At 40.4% G+C, this 13,658-nt stretch overlaps 1 protein-coding gene and 1 long non-coding RNA gene across 2 annotated transcripts in view; one reads left to right on the top strand and one right to left on the bottom strand.

The window, feature by feature from the left end:
- Positions 1-139: 139 nt before the first annotated feature.
- On the bottom strand, positions 140-2,006 carry LOC138168869 (uncharacterized). The gene is made up of 2 exons (XR_011170224.1): positions 1,754-2,006; positions 140-524 (listed from the first exon to the last, which is right to left on the bottom strand). It is a non-coding gene; the product is annotated as an uncharacterized lncRNA (long non-coding RNA).
- Positions 2,007-2,023: 17 nt separating this feature from the next.
- DAD1 (defender against cell death 1) overlaps positions 2,024-13,658 on the top strand; it is a 44,811-nt gene continuing 33,176 nt past the window's right edge. The window contains exon 1 of the mRNA XM_069097793.1: positions 2,024-2,396. Within this exon, the coding sequence (XP_068953894.1) occupies positions 2,102-2,396 (295 nt within the window). The 5' untranslated portion in view covers positions 2,024-2,101. The remainder of the gene's footprint in view (positions 2,397-13,658) is intronic.

Raw genomic sequence — 13,658 nt, 5'->3', positions numbered from 1 at the left:
ATCCTCTTATTTTATTAATAAGGAAACTGAAGTCCAGAGAGGTTAAATGGCTTACCTAAAATCACATATGTGGAAAGCAGCAGAACCATGATTGGAACTCAAGTCTATTAGACTACAAATACAAGGTGTCCCAAAAATATCAGTGCTGCTTTAATAAGCTTTAATAACTTCTGAAGTATAAATACTACAAACAAATAACACTTAAAAATTATTTAAAATTTAAAATACTGATATGCTTCTAATTAAAATTCAACATAGCCACCATCTTGTGCTATAAATACTTCATTTGCAATTTCAGCCACAGTCTCTTCACTTGCTCTGGGTCTCCCGGATCTAGGCTTGTCATGAATTGAGCCAGTTTCCTTGAATTTTTTCATCCAGTTGTTAATTAAATTTCTGTGGGGAGCCTCTTTCTTATAATGGGAAGCAAATTTTCTTCTTACAGCTGTTGCTGACTTGAGTTCAGCTAACCAGAGAACGCAGTTGACTTTTTCTTCAATGTTTGCCATTTTCAATCAGAGGGACTAAAACAAAAAATTAAAATTAAAAACTTATTCATGAAACAGTATAACAGAAATTTAAATTTGGAGGATGCAGTGCAATGACTAATTAGAAATCAGTGTTCAAACCCTTTTCTGTGACTGTTTAACTACAGGTTTTATTAAAGTTAACCTCTCTGAACCCCAGTTTCCTCTTCTTTAAAATGGGTATAATAATTTTATTATCTAGAGGCAGCTAAGTGGCACTAGACTAGGAGTCAGGATCAACTGAGTTCAAATCTACCAGCTTACTGGCAGCATGACACCCTGGGCAAACCACCTAACCACTCTCTCTCATCTGTAAAATGAGGAATGATACTTCCTAAGATTGCTGTGAGGGTAAAATGAGGTCTTAGTAAATGATTAGCAAACCTTAAGGAGCTATAGTAATACTAGCTTATTTTTATTATGGGTAATGTAAATTTCCATATTACTATGAATAGCAATATCTATTATCGATAGTATCAACAATGTCCATACTGACATAGCCAATCACATAATAATATCCATTATTATATGACTACTATAAATACCAATATTAACCTAATATTATACATATCAATGATAAATAATAACATTATGTTACCTCACTGGGTTATGAGGAGCAGCAATATGTAAATCGTTTAGCAAACTTTAAAAGGCTATGCAATTGTTAATTATATGATCCTGTAAACATACAGTTGTGAAAATGAATATAAATTCATATATTCATTGAACATTACGGCTGGCAGGGGTCCTTAAGAATCATCTAGGTACTCCTTACTCCCTCCCACCACCCTGCATTTTACAGAAATGGCAGCTGGTGCCCAGAGAGGGGAAGTAACTTACCTAAGATCACTCAGCAAGCCACTGTCAAGCAGAGGCTTAGATGACTACTTCGACTTAAAGTTGGTATTAATTTAAAAGCTAGCCAACGGAAACTTGGTCCTCCCTCCCGCTCCTCCTCCGCCTTTTTCCTTGCTTTCTCTCTTTTCCCCTTTTTCAGCAGTGCCCTCCCCTCCCCCTCCTCTCTTACCCCCTCCCCTCTCTTTGCCTCCTCCTCAACCCCCTCCTCTAGAAGCCTGACTGAGGCTACGCCGGCGCTTGCGCAGTGAGGGGATACCGCTGTAGAACTACGGTGGTTTCAGCTCCGCGCGAATGTGTCAGTAACAACTAAGAACCCGACTGACAACCGGTCCTACAAGACGCGGCAACGAAACCATTTTCCTGATTACCCCTCTGGCGCGTGCTGGGGAAGCTGGGAGGAACGAAGAGATCCGGAACTCTTAGGTTGCAGCCCGGTCCGTTTTTTTCTCGTCCCCGCTTCCTGTTATTCTCTCGCCGGAGCAACTGCTTGCGTCATCTCCTGGACTTCCAGAGATAGGACAATAGGGACCCGTTTCCCTAAGCGGGTGGCGCTCCTTTGCGCATCTCGTTCCGCCCGGAGGCGGTAGGCGGGGGACTCTGCTGCGCCTGCGCAGGGTGGGAGTCACGTTGCGAGGCGGGCGGGGCTCTGCTGGGCCGCTGCGCAGACTCGAAGGCTCGGAGTGTCGGCGTGGCGGTATCGGTGGTCGGCAGTGCGCATGCGTGGGCACAACACCGCTCGAATGGTGGTGGGTTCCGGGCGCGGAGCGGGCGGTGCGGGCCGCGGGCAGGACGGCGGAGCCATGCCAGCGTCGGTGGCTTCGGTGATCTCGCGCTTCCTGGAGGAGTACATGAGCACCACGCCGCAGCGCCTGAAGCTCCTGGACGCCTACCTGCTCTACATCTTGCTGACCGGAGCGCTGCAGTTCGGTTACTGTCTCCTCGTGGGGACCTTCCCCTTCAACTCCTTCCTTTCCGGCTTCATCTCCTGTGTGGGAAGCTTCATCCTGGCGGGTAAAGATGGCCACCAGCGACGGCGTGTGGTCTTGGCGGGGTTCTCGTGACGTACACACTCCCTGCCCCTTCCTGGGACACAGCCGAGGCAGGTCACGCCTCCCTGGGCCTCAGTTTACCCCTCTGTAAAGTGAAGGGTCTGAACTAGATCTGTTTTCTAAGGCCCCCTTCTTGGGTTCCTCGGTAAACTGAGGCACAGAGAGAAGGAGTGAACCTTTGGTCTTGGAAATGGGCGCATGGCTCCTCCGTGAAAGTCCTGTGCTTCCTGTTAGACCGTAATGGTAACCCACACTCCATTCGTGACCTGCCCCCTGTTCAGTCCAGTAAAGCCTTTCTCATCCTGCTTGTTCGGGGGACGCCACCTAAGACCACTGACTTGGTGAAATCCTTATTCCTATAGTTCTCTGCACTACTCAGATTTCATTCATTCTCTGACAGGTCTTGTACTAAATTGACTCCAGCACAGATATGAACCTGGCCCAGCCTCTGGTTGTGCATTAGGACCGAGAGCCTGGAAGACTTGAATTCAAATTAATCCTCAGATATTAGTTCTGTGACCCTGTGCTAGTCAACCAGTCAATCATCAAACATTTATTAAGCACCTACTGTGTGTCAGGTGCTTTGCTAAACTCTGGAAATTCAAGAATGAGCAGAAGACAGCCCCTGCCCTTAAGGAGCTTACAGTCTAAGGGGGGTGGAGGAGACTACATGCAAAGAAATATATACAGAGCAAACTCCATACAGGATAAATAGGAAATGATTAACAGAGGGAAGACCTTTTAGAGGGTGAGATTTTTAGCTAGGACTAAAGGAAGCCGGGAAAGTCTCGGTTTCCTCAGCTGTAAAATGGGGATAATAATGGTACCTACCTCCAAGGGGTGCTATAATGATCTAATGTGTTATTTGTAAAAGTTCTTGACATGTAGTAGGTGTTTATTAAATGTTTGTTTCCTTCCTCCCCTAATGTTGCCCCACCCCACCAGTAGAGTCCTAATTGAACAATATGTGTGGTCTGTAAATACTTCCTTAATTTAACTTAAACCTAGTACTAGTGATATTTTTTATGTCTTTTCTTTGAACCTCAAAACCTTGTACTTGACTTTTGTAAGTCATACATAAGTTATACATCATCTTGAAGCATCCTCTTACACCTCTTAAAACATTTTTAATGGCAGCCATTTGTATATTTCTTTTGCCTTTAAAGCAGAAACTAATTTTTGCGTTTATGTGTAACTCCCCCAAACCCACACAGAACATAGTATGTAGTAGATAATTAATATTTGTTGATTTACCGACATGATTTCTTGCATATACTCATAGCTGTCTGATAGTTCTAGGATTGGGAAGATTCATAAAATAAAATTCATTGGCTAAACTATATGAGCAAATCCAGAACTCATTCTAGTTGATTCCTGTTGAGTGATTTGTCTTAGAATTTGAACGTAGAACATGAAATGAATAATGTAACCATTATTCATTAATATATAATGATATAGTGATAATGTAACTACTGTTATATATACATTATTAATAGAAGGTAAGTTGCTTGAGGGCAGGAACTGTTCACTGTTGTCTTTCAGTATGTATATGTATACACACATCTAGTAGGTGCTTAATAAATGCTTGGTAATTGATAACATTACACTCTTGGGGGTATGGAGCATTTAAGTATAAAAGTCAGCAATACCTATTTCAGGACTTAGAATCTGTAACTTCATTGTTATAGATACTTTCTCCAGTGATGCCGGTTGTAACTCATCCATAATTTGAGAAGTCTTTGAGAATTTCTGTGACTGTCTGGTTTACTACCCTGTGGTTACCTGGGTAATTGAATGTTTTGTATTTTAACCAGACTGGACCTTGGACCAGACACAGGTTTGAGCTTAAAAACACCCAGAATTGAATTTTGCTGTCATAATTGCACAATCTATTACTTCTATGCCACAGTGAGGCATTGGACAAAGACTTTAACAGTGTATTTTATTGTACTGGACCTGTGACTTATCTGCAATAGGGGATGCCCAGTGCAGAACAATACCATCAGTGTAATTTGTAGTCTTAGTTACCTAGGGCACTGAGAAGTTGTCAGTGATGAGTCTGCTAGCATTTATTAAGCACTTAATCTTTGCCAGACTTTCTGCTGAGTGCTGAGGATACAAAGAAAGTAAAAAAAAGTTCTCACTCTTAAGGAACTCAAACTCCAGTGAGACAACATGCAAGCAGTTATGTACATAACAAGATATATGTGCATGCAATGCAGCATATGCCTGTGTACATACACGTGTGTACCAAATATGTGTATGCATCTATTTGCACATATATGTGTGTATTCATATGTATAGATGTGGATATAGTATATATACTATATCCCCATGTAATAAGTCAGAGGTGAAACAGGGGAGGTACTAGCATTAAGGGATACTGGAAGAACTTTTTGCAGAATAATGTAATTTTTTTTTTGGAGGGGGGAGGCCAAGGCATTTGGTGTTATGTGACTTGCCCAATGTCACACAGTAAGTGTTAAATGTCTGAGACTGGATTTGAACTCATGTCCTCCTGACTCCAGTGCCGGGGCTCTGTTCACTGTACCACCTAGCTGCCCTGGAATGATGGAATTTTAACTGTGATTTAGGGGACCCAGGAGATGAGAAGAGAAAACATTCTTTTTTTTTTTTCTCCCAAATTATGAAGGGCTTAATTCTTACCCCCAAAATTGATAATTTATTTTTAATGTTTTTTTCTTTTAAAATTCTGAGTTTTAAATTCTATTCTACCCCACTGTGAAGATAAGCAATGTATCTATTATATATAGGAAATTTTTCAAAACATTTTCTTATGAGCTGTGACTATCACACACACACACACACACACACACACACACACACATATATATATATATATATATATATATATAGTATCACATAGGAAAAGAAAAAACTGAAAAAAAATTATGCTTCACTCAGTTCATCAGTTCTCTCTGGAGAGGGATTGTATTTTTTTCATCACGAGTCCTTTGGAGTCATCTTTGTTCATTTTATTGATCAGAGTAGCCAAGTCTCTCTTCACTTTACATCAGTTCCTATGTTGTTCATTCATGTTCAACTCTTCTTAAACCCATTTGGGTTTTTCTTGGCAAAGACGTGACTTGCCCAGGGTGACATAGTTAATAAGTATCTAAGGCCAGATTTGAACTCAGGAAGATGAGTCTTCTTGATGCCAGACCCAGCATTCGGTTTTGTTATGCAGCTGCACCATCAGTTCATATAGGCCTTCCCATGTTTTTATTTCCTGAAACCACCCCCCTCATCATTTTTCATAGCACAATAATACTCAACATAAACATGTGCCACAATTTGTTCCACCATCCTCCAGTTGATGAGCCTCTCTTTAGTTCCCACTTCTTTGCCACAACAAAAAGAGCTGATATAAATATTTTTGTACAAATAGCTCCTTTTCCTTTGATCTCTGGGATACTGACCTAGTAACTTTTTCAAAGGGCTTGCACAGTTTTTATAGCCTTTTTGGCTTAGTGCCAAATTGTTTTCCAGAATGACTGGACCACTTCACAGTTCTACCAGTATTTTATTAATGTACTTATTTTCTTCATCCCCTCCAGCATTCATCATTTCTGATAGTTGTGAAATGGTTCTTCAGATATTTAATTTACCTTTCTCTAATCAATAATGATTTAGAGTATTTTTTCATATGACTAGATAGGTTTGATGATTTCCTCTGAAGACTGCCTGTTTATATCCTTTGACCATTCATCAACTGAGGAATGGCTCTTATTTTTATGAATTTAACTCAGTTATCTATATATTTGAGAAATAAGACCTTTATCAGAAAAACTTGCCATAAAAATTTTTGATATTCATTATCTTTGTGGTATATTTTAGAAAAATATTGTTTCCCTAATTATCTCTTTTGCTTAGGTCTATTTTTGCTTTTACTTGTATGGGATCATGATTCCTACTCTTGCCTTTTTTACTTCTAGTGAAGCACAATAGTTTCTACTACAGCTCTTTATTTTAACTCTGTTTCAAGTGTGTTTCTTACAAACTACATACTGGATTCTGGTTTCTAATCCATTCTCCTATCCGCTTCCATTTTGTGGGTGAGTTCATCTAATTCACATTCATAGTTATGATTACTGTGTATTTTCCTTCATCCTATTTTCTTAAGTATCCTTTACTCTCTCTTTATCTTGTCTCTCCTCAAAGTGTGTTTTGCTTCTGACCACTACCTCCCTTAATCTGCCCTCCCTTTTATCTCCCCCCCTTCCTGAGCCCATATCTTTTATCCCCTTCCCCTCCTTTTTCTCTATTGAGTAAGAGAGATTTCTATACCCAGTTGAGTGTGTATTTATAGTCTTCCCTAATTGAACCAGTTTTCCCACCACTCCACCATTTTCCCCTCCAGTATAAAAGCTCTTCCTTGCCTGCCTCATTTATGTGAGAAGATTTTCCCCATTCTGCCTCTCCCTTCTTCCTTTTTCCTGTGCATCCCTTTTTCTCACCCCTTCACTTTTTTGGGGGGGAGGAGGGGAGGAGATCATCCCAACATAATTGACTTACATCTTTGCCCTTTGCCTGTGTAATCTAACTGCCCTAGTGATGATAAAGTTCATGGGAGTAACAGATATCACCTTCCCATTTGGAATGTAAAGACTTTAACTTCATTGAATCCCTTATGATTACTCTTTCATGTTTACCTTTTTATGCTTCTCTGAAGTCCTGTTGATTAGATGTTAGATTTTCTATCCAGCTTTGGTCTTTTCATCAGGAATGTTGGAAAGTCCTCTATTTCATTAAATGTCTGTTTTTTCCCCCTGAAAGATTTATACTGAGTTTTGCTGAGCAGTTTATTCTTGGTTGTAATCTTAGCTCCATTTCCTTCTGGAATATCATATTCCAAACCCTGTTCCTTTAATCCAGAAGCTACTAAATCTTGTGTGATCCTGTCTGTGGCTCCAGAATATTTGAATTTTTTCTTTCTGGATGCTTGCAGTATTTTTTCCTTGACCTGGGAGCTCAGAATTTACCTCTAATATTCCTGAGAGTTTTAGTTTTGGGATCTCTTTCGGATGTTGATCAGTGGATTCTTTCCATTTCAGGACAGTTTTCCTTTATAATTTCTTGAAATATGATATCTAGGCCCTTTTTTTTGATCATGGTTTTCAAATAGCCCAATAATTCTTAAATTATTATTTTTTTTAAAGCAGTTGGGGTTAAGTAACTTGCTCAAGGTTCCACGCCAGTTTTTTTGTGTGTGGGTGTTAAGTATCTCAGGCCAGAACCAGTTCTGGGGTCCTCCCGACTCTGGGGCCGGCGCTCTTACTTAACTATGCCACCTAGCTGCCCCTAAATTATTTCTTCTTGATTGGTTTTCCAAATCAGTTGTTTTTCCAATGAGATAATTCACATTTTCTTCTATTTTTTTAATTCTTTAGATTTTGTTTCATTGTTTCTTGATATCTCATGGTATCATTAGCTTCCACTTGACCTATTCTAATTTTTAAGGAATCATTTTTTCGGTGAACTTTTATACTACTTTTTTCCATTTGACCAGTTCTGCTTTTTAAGGAGTTCTTTTCTTCAGAGAATTTTTGTTTCTCTTTTACCAAACTGTTAACTCTCTTTTCATATCTTTCTTGAGTCACTCTCATTTCTTTTCCCACTTTTTCCTCTACTATGCTTATCTCTTTCTTAAACTCTTTCAGGAATTCTTATTGGACTTGTGTCCAGTTGCCCCTCCCCCCCCCCTTCCCGGTTTGTTTGTAGCCGCTTTCACACTGTTGTCTTCATGACTTTGAACTTTTTGTTAAAGTTGGGCTTTACTCACCCTAGGGGTGGGGAGATATTGTCCCAAATGTCAGACTTTTTTATGCTGCTGTTTTCAGAGGTAATTCTGGAGGTCTGCAAGTTTTCAGTTCTTTCAAGGTGGTGTGATGTGGGGAGAGATGTAGTCAGTGTTCTCTTGTTCTGTGTTCTGGTTTTACCAGGAAGGACCTCTGTTCCCTTGCAGCCACAAGTGCTAGTGATCCTCTCTGCTTTGGAACTCGGACTCCTTTTTCCTTATGACTAACCATAAGCACTCTTTCTCTGCCCTGGCACCGAGACCCAGAACTATGTATGGGCAATGAAGTTGCCAGTCAGTTCCAGCTGTATCCAGTGTCAGCAAAGAGTCCCCTGTAATCTCTTTCTGACCAGTCTTTTGACATCTCTTCTGACCCTTACTTGTCATCTCTGGGCTGAGAGGCCTGAAAGCTACTACTGCCACTGCTGCTGCTTTTGCAGCCAGCTTCAAGGCCTGTCAGTGTTGCTGGTTTGGTCTGCTGTGGTTTGTGTTCTGGGCCGTTAGCTTTACTGTTTCAAAACTTGACTTGAGTAGTTCTTTCAAAGTTATTTGGAGGAGGCTTTTTTAAGAGTTCAACTGGGTTGCTGCCTGGTATTCTGCCATCTTGGCTTCACCCCAGGGGAGAACATTCTAAGCATCAGTGATAGCCAGTGAAAGTGCAGAATGGGGAGGTAGAGAATCTCTTTTGAGAAACTGCTAGCCCAGTGTACTTGGAGGTGAGTAAAATGTAAGAAGCATGGAAAAAGTAAGAAGGGGCTAAGTTATGAAAGCTTTTAAAAGCCAAATAGTATTTTGAATGTAATAGGAAACTGCTAGAGTTTATTCAGTAGTATTGGAAACTCACTTTGGTAGGAGAGGGTTGGATGAATTGGAGTGGGGAAACCAACCACAAATCTGTTGTAGTAATTGCAGGTATGAGGTAATGAGGGCTTGCACTGGGATGGTAGCAACATCAGAGGAGTGAAAGGGGTATTTAAGTGACTTTTTTTTTTCTTTTTTGGAGGGCAGTTGAGGTTGTGACTTGCTCAAGGTCACACGGCTAGTAATAAAAAGTGACTTTTGCAGTGTGTCACAAGTGTGTGTCAGAGGTAGGCTTTAAGCCAGGTCGTCCTAACAAAGATAAGCTTTCTATGCACTATGTCACGCTGCCACACTTATATATGTTAGTTTAATTGATTTATTGTTCCATTCTCCAGCAGCTATTCAAAGTTTCTCCCATAACCGCTGTTTCCCACCTGCTCAGCTGAAAACCTTGTTTCATACTTCACTGAAAAAACTGAAGCCATTTACCAGGAACCCCCCTTTTCTTCCCTCATTTCTCATATTACTCAGGCATCTTCCTCTATTCAGATTTCCCATTAAGAGCTGTCCTTTTTTTTGCTAGGACAAGTCCCTGTAAATCCCTTTCATCTTCTCCAGCAGATTTCCACCCCTTCCCTTTTCAAATTCTCTCTAGTTTTCCCTTGCAGATTTAAAACATGTCCAAATCTCTCCCATCCTCAAAAAAGCCTTCACTTGACCTTTTAGTCAATACTTGGTAAACATTTATTAAGCATCTATTATGCACCAGGCTATGCTGAGTGTTGAGGAAATAAAATGATTGACAGCCTTTGCCCTCAAGGAATTTGCAGTCTATCTGATTGTTGAAGACTGTACACAAAAGGAAAACAGAGAAGGGGAGGCCACTAGAGGGTCCTTCATTTGGGGGGTTGAAACCTAGGTGAGCATTTCCCCCTGGGGAAATGGAGACTTAGTATACCCTATCCTATATATATTTTCCCTTTCTCAACCAGATTCCTTAAAAGCTATTTATACTTGTTACTTTTATTTCCTTTCCCCTGTTTTAAACCTTCTGTAATCTGGCTTCTGATCTCTTCATTCAACCAAAACTCACCTCTTCAAAGTTACCAGTGAGCTCTTAATTGCCAAATCTAATGACCTTTTTTTCCCAATCCTGATTTTGGTCTTTTTTTTTTTTCTTCAGATTTTTAATTTATTTATTTTTAGTTTTCAACATTAATTTCCACAAGATTTTGAGTTACAATTTTTTCTCTCCCCGTCTTTCCCCTACCCCCTACCCCAAAATAGCAAGCCTACTGAATACCCCTTCCCCCAATCTGTTCTGTCTTATATCCTCCCTGTTCACCCCCCTAACTTTCTAGTAGGGCAAGATGAGTTTTCATACCCCAGTACCTGTATATCTTATTTCCCAGTTGCATATAAAAAAACAGTTTTTAAACATTTGTTTTTAAAACTTTGAGTTCCAGATTTTTTTCCCTTCTTCCCTCCTCACCCACCCCCACTGGGAAGATAAGCAATTCAATATAGATTAGACATGTGTAGTTACCCACATCATTGCCATAGTAGTTATTTTGTGAAAGACTATATTTCCCTCCATCCTATCCTGCCCCTTACTTACTCTATTTTCTCCTTTGACCCTAAACCTTTCCAAAGATGTTTGCTACTAACTGCCCTCTCCCCCAATCTGCCCTCCCTTCTGTCCTCCAAATTTGATGAGAATCAGGTTGTCCCATTCCCTTTCACCTTCATGCTCTTCCCCTACATTGTAACAGTTTTCTCTTGACTCTTTTATATGAGATAATTTACCCTAATCTATTGCTCCCTTTCTTCTTGTCCCAATAAATTCCTCTCTCACCTCTTAATTTTATTTTTTAGATATCATCCCTTCATATTCAACTCATCCTGTGCCCTCTATATATACATGAACATATAAATGCCCACTCACATATATATTTATATACACATATGTCCTCCTATACATACATATGTATATATTCCCTTTAGCTATCATACTGAGAAAAATCTTATGAGTCACAATTATCATTTTTCCATGTATGAATGTAAATAGTTCAACTTTAATAAGGTCCTTATGATTCCTTTTTCCTGTTTACCTTCTCATGCTTCTCTTGCTTCTTGTATTTGAAAGTCAGATTTTCTGTTCAGCTCAGGTTTTTTCATCAAGAATGTTTGAAAGTCCTCTATTTCATTGAATGACCATATTTTTCCCTGTAGCATTACCTGGTTTTGCTGGGTAGGAGATTTTTGGTTTTAGTCCTAGCTCCTTTCACTTCTGGAATGCCATATTCCAAGCTCTTCGATCCCTTAATGTAGAAGCAGCTAGGTCTCTCTCTGATTGTGTTCCCACAATACTCAAAATTGTTTCTTCCTGACTGCTTGCAGTATTTTCTCCTTGATCTGGGAACTCTGGAATTTGGCTATAGTATTCCTAGGAGTTTTCTTTTTGGAATCTTTTTCAAGAGGCAACTGGTGAATTCTTTAAATTTCTATTTTGCCCCCTGGTTCTAGACTATCAGGGCAATTTTGCTTGATAATTTCTTGAAAGATGGTGTCTAGACTCTTTTTTCGATCATGGCTTTCAGGTAGACCAATCATTTTAAAATTCTCTCTCCTGGATCTATTTTCCAGGTCAGTGGTTTTTCCAGTGAGATATTTCACATTGCCTTCTACTTTTTCATTTGTTTAGATCTGTTTTATTGTATCTTGATTTCTCATAAAGTCATTAGCTTCCAGTTGCTCCAATCTAATTTTGAAGTAGTTATTCTCTTCAGTCAGTGACTTTTTGAAATTCCCTTTCCATCTGGCAAATTTGGCTTTCTTCTCCCCACTGGCTTTTTGGGCCTCTTTTGCCATTTGAGTTAGGTCTATTTTTTAAGGTGTTATTTTCTTCAGTGCATTTTTGGGTCTCCTTTTGCATGCTGTTGACTCACTTTTCATGATTTTCTTGCATCATTCTCATTTCTCTTCCCAATTTTTCCTCCACTTCTCTTACTTGATTTTCAAAATCCTTCTTGAGCTCCTTCATGGCCTGTAACCAGTTCATATTTTTCTTGGAGGCTTTTGATGCAGGAGTTCTGGCTTGGATATCTTCTTCCTGCTCCATGCCTTAATCCTTTTTGTCCCCCAAAAAGGATCGTATGGTCTGTTTGTGCTTCCTCTGCTTGCTCTTATTGGCAGCCAATTACTTGACTTTCGAGCTCTTTGCCACGGTAGAACTCTGCTTCCAGAATGGAGAGAGCTATGTCCCAAATTGCTGGGGTTTTTGCAGCTGCTGGAGATATTAGTTGGATGCCTTCTCTAAAGCCTCCACAGGCTTTGGCACCTGGTCACACACCCCAGGACTTCCACCCAAGACAGCTATCCAGATCCAAACAGGTTAAAGCAAGAGCGATTACCCCTCAGAATGGTCTCTTGGTCCCCCTACAGTCTGCAGGCCAGGAGCACCTGAAGCAGCCATGAGGCGGTGGCTGCAGCACCTCCACTTCTCACTCCAGGGGCACCAGCTGGACCGCGCTTCCCCTGTTCCACAATTGACCTTTTACTTTGTCTTTGTCATTTGTGGATTGAGAAGTCTGGAAACTGCTACAGCTGCTGGTGATTTACTCTTGTGAAGTCTGTTTCAGCCTCTGCTGGTTTGGGGCCACCCTGGGCCTAAAACCCGAGCTTAGTTGAGACTGCGAGTCCAGTGCACTGCGATGGCCCTTTCCTGGCCACCTGCCGGGCTTCCTTTAGTGGGAGATTTGTTTCTCTCTGTCACTTTGTGGGTTCTGTAGCTCTAAAGTTTGTTTAGAGTCATTTTTAAAATATATTGGAGGAGGTGGAAGCCGGAGCTGCGTGGAAGTCCTGTTTCTATCCCGACATCTTGGCTCTGCCCCCGATTTTGGTCTCTTTACAGCACTAGACACTGATGATCAATCACCTTTTCCTAAATATTCTCCCCTCTCTTGGCTCTTGCATGTTACCTTCTATGTCTTACTAGGTCTTATGTCTTCTATCTTCTATGTCTTACATAGGTCTGTGTTGCTGGAAGGTAGAATATTCTTGGAAGATTAAAAACAAGGGTGGGGTGGAGAGGGAAGAGAAGACAAGATCCATTGGAGTTCACTGTCCTGTGCTGGAAAGGCTAAATTGGAGACTATTTGACCGCTTACCTGGAAGGAATGTTTTAGAAGGGAGGAAGATTAGACTAAAGTTTTTTCCAGCTCTAGGAGCTGTGATTCTGTTTCTCTGTTGTTTTGAAGCCAAGAGTGTCTCTTAGCACATGATTTCTAATTAGATGAGACCGGGTTCTTTAGTCTTCAGAGGCTAAGAAAAAGATGGCAGCCAGGATTTTTATTTTTTGAGAGTTAAGTATTTGTTGCCAATGAAGAAGAAACCTAGTGGAAATGAGCCAGGGATAAGTTTGATATTATAAAGCAGAGGTGTCAAACATCCTACTAGGGGCTCATGAGAACCAGATTAAAATGTTGAGAAATATTTAACAATAAATATGCAACAAAACAGAGGTAACATTACATTATAAAACCCAGTCAATATACTGCTGTAGAGCTCCTTATATATGACTAGATTAGAGGCCCCTGTTGCTGT

The sequence above is a fragment of the Petaurus breviceps genome, unplaced genomic scaffold (genome assembly GCF_028583685.1).
Source record: "Petaurus breviceps papuanus isolate PSGF00001 unplaced genomic scaffold, PetGlider_PUasm1.0 37, whole genome shotgun sequence".
NCBI lineage: Eukaryota > Metazoa > Chordata > Mammalia > Diprotodontia > Petauridae > Petaurus > Petaurus breviceps.
The sequence above is the reverse complement of the archived record's forward strand: the minus strand, read 5'-3'. Positions and strand labels throughout refer to the sequence as shown.